The 2,662-nt window shown below is 43.7% G+C and overlaps 1 protein-coding gene across 1 annotated transcript in view; it reads left to right on the forward strand.

Moving 5' to 3' along the window:
* The first annotated feature begins 817 nt into the window (after positions 1-817).
* The window catches only part of tbr1b (T-box brain transcription factor 1b), a 3,139-nt gene continuing 1,294 nt past the window's right edge, over positions 818-2,662 (forward strand). The window contains 4 exon segments of the mRNA XM_037686940.1: positions 818-1,524; positions 1,718-1,872; positions 2,029-2,150; positions 2,341-2,548. Of these exon segments, the coding sequence (XP_037542868.1) occupies positions 818-1,524; positions 1,718-1,872; positions 2,029-2,150; positions 2,341-2,548 (1,192 nt within the window).

Genomic DNA, 2,662 nt, shown 5'->3' on the forward strand with positions numbered 1-2,662 from the left:
TTATTTTATTTTATTTTATTTTAGTGAGTCTGTAGTTATTTTTCCTAATACTTGCCCCTCAAGAATCACATATATATATATCAAGATTATTTCTAAATTGCCATTCCATGCGCATATATTTGTATTAGAAGCTTTTCCTTCCTATCAGCTCACGGGTTCCTAACTTTTAGCGCATGAAATATTTACCAGCGCTGGGACTCATAAACACATCTTCAGTGGGACGCCATGATTTCACGCTATATCACAAACACTTTAAGGCTTCAGATGCACTGCCTGTCACAGACTGTCATTTTTTTTCCCCTTGTTGTTTTTGGTTAATAATATATTTTGGTTTCTCCGGCCGACATACTTTGGCACTCATGGCGCATGAATAGGTAAATAACGCAGCTGCAGTCTCAGCTGACGGCGGAAAACAACTTTAATAATGACCTCCCTTCTGTATTTCTGCGGTTTATTTTATTATTATGAATAATATGGGGAGAAACAGTCGGAGTCCATGCGCGTCCATCACATATATAGGCCCATCACGACAAACAAATCACTTTGCTCACTGCGCGCCTCAGATTGTCCTAATTAAGAGCTGTCTAATTAAATTACAGCCCCGAGTTAACCAATGGCAGCACTTGTTTCATTAGCGCAGCGGGCAGAGTGATGGAGAGAGAAACCACCCTGATTGCAGGATGGTGTCAATTGGCTAATTTACCGCCTTCCTCGCTGCAAGTCGTTGCAAAGGCGCTTTTGATGGTGTTAGATTAGGCAGAGGCGTGCGCAAAAGCTCGTGATATAGGTTGAGCTAATAGTTGCTGCCTATTGCGCTATGCAGGTCGAGAACTGCGTCTCGCTGCCGAGTGAACTCTCCAAGAAATTTATGAATGTGGGCAGTGGCTTTGCGAGCTCCAATGGATCGGAGGAGCTCTCGTTGCAGGACCATCCTATTCTATCTGCGAGTGACAACCTGGAGAGAAGTTCACCTCTGAAAAAAAACTCCAGGGAGATGACGAATCAGTCAGAGGCAGACAATTTCCCCGACTCCAAGGACGCATCAGGGGACGTCCAGAGGGGCAAACTCTCTCCTGGTCTGCACGGAGTCTCTGACATCCGTCATAATTTCGATGGAGCTGCAGGAGAGAGGTGCATCTTTTCTCCCTCTACTCAGCCGCAGTCCGTCTCAGCAGCAGCAGCAGCAGCCCCCGGCGCCATGTTCCCCTACCCGAGCCAGCATGGACCCGCGCACCCGGCTTTCTCCATCGGAAGCCCCAGCCGGTACATGGCCCACCACCCGGTCATAACCAATGGAGCGTACAACAGCCTTTTAGGCAACACTTCTCCACAAGCCTACCCGGCAGCAGGCTACCCCTACGCGCAACAGTATGGACACACGTACCAAGGAGGGGCTTTTTACCAGTTCTCCTCGGCGCAGGCGGGACTGGTTCCCGGGAAGGCGCAGGTGTACCTGTGCAACAGGGCCCTGTGGCTGAAGTTTCACAGACACCAGACAGAGATGATCATCACCAAGCAGGGCCGGTAAGGGCGCACATGCAGCCAAACTCAAAATGATCTTATTATTTTAGTTATTTATCTATTATTTTAAATCAAATTATTATTATTTTTTACCCTGATAAAAGCACACCCATGGGATGATTTAACGCCTAGTTTAATAATAACAACAAAAACTGGGGATTTTGTGCTTTTTTTTCTTTTTTTCTTTTTTCTTTAGGCGAATGTTTCCATTTTTAAGCTTCAACGTTTCGGGCCTCGACCCCACCGCGCACTACAATATATTTGTGGATGTCATACTGGCTGATCCGAATCACTGGCGATTCCAAGGCGGAAAGTGGGTGCCCTGTGGCAAGGCGGACACAAATGTGATAGGTAGTATTTTATCATGAACCCCCCCACAATAATAATAAAAAATTATAAAAACGTTTTTAGTTTGATCAAATATTCATATTCATATATTTAGTTAGAAAATAATCCTTCATAAATTTGTAAATATTTTTCACATTTTTGCCCATTTTTTTTATGAAGGTAATAGAGTTTATATGCACCCGGACTCACCAAACACTGGTGCGCACTGGATGCGTCAGGAAATCTCTTTTGGAAAACTAAAGCTCACAAACAACAAAGGTGCCTCCAACAACACGGGCCAGGTAATTTAAAGCCCCACAATTCACTGAACACCTTTACTTTTTGTCTTTCTTTATCTCCTATGCACTTTATTTTTCATTTGGACTTCTGCGCTCTCGAGATTTTAATTTTCGTGCCAAATGAAAATGTGCTTTATTTTCTTTCCTTTTTTTATTTTTTATTTTTTTTTCCTGACGCACATTGAATCTCCAGATGGTGGTCCTCCAGTCGCTGCACAAGTACCAGCCCAGGCTCCATGTGGTGGAGGTGAACGAGGACGGGACAGAAGACACGAGCCAACCAGGAAGAGTCCAGACCTTTACCTTCACCGAGACGCAGTTCATCGCTGTCACCGCGTACCAGAACACAGATGTACGAGCTTAGATTTCCCTCCATGTGTTCAGTCCAATCATTTTAGACAGGAGATACAATTGAGCTCTTTTTTGTTTTGGTAAAATATCATGGATTTACTTTAAATTTAGTTAAATGAACCATATTAGATAGTGTTTTTTAAATGTGAAACGAAAATAAATAT

The sequence above is a fragment of the Nematolebias whitei genome, chromosome 13 (genome assembly GCF_014905685.2).
Source record: "Nematolebias whitei isolate Nwh7 chromosome 13, NemWhi1, whole genome shotgun sequence".
Taxonomy (NCBI): Eukaryota; Metazoa; Chordata; class Actinopteri; order Cyprinodontiformes; family Rivulidae; genus Nematolebias; species Nematolebias whitei.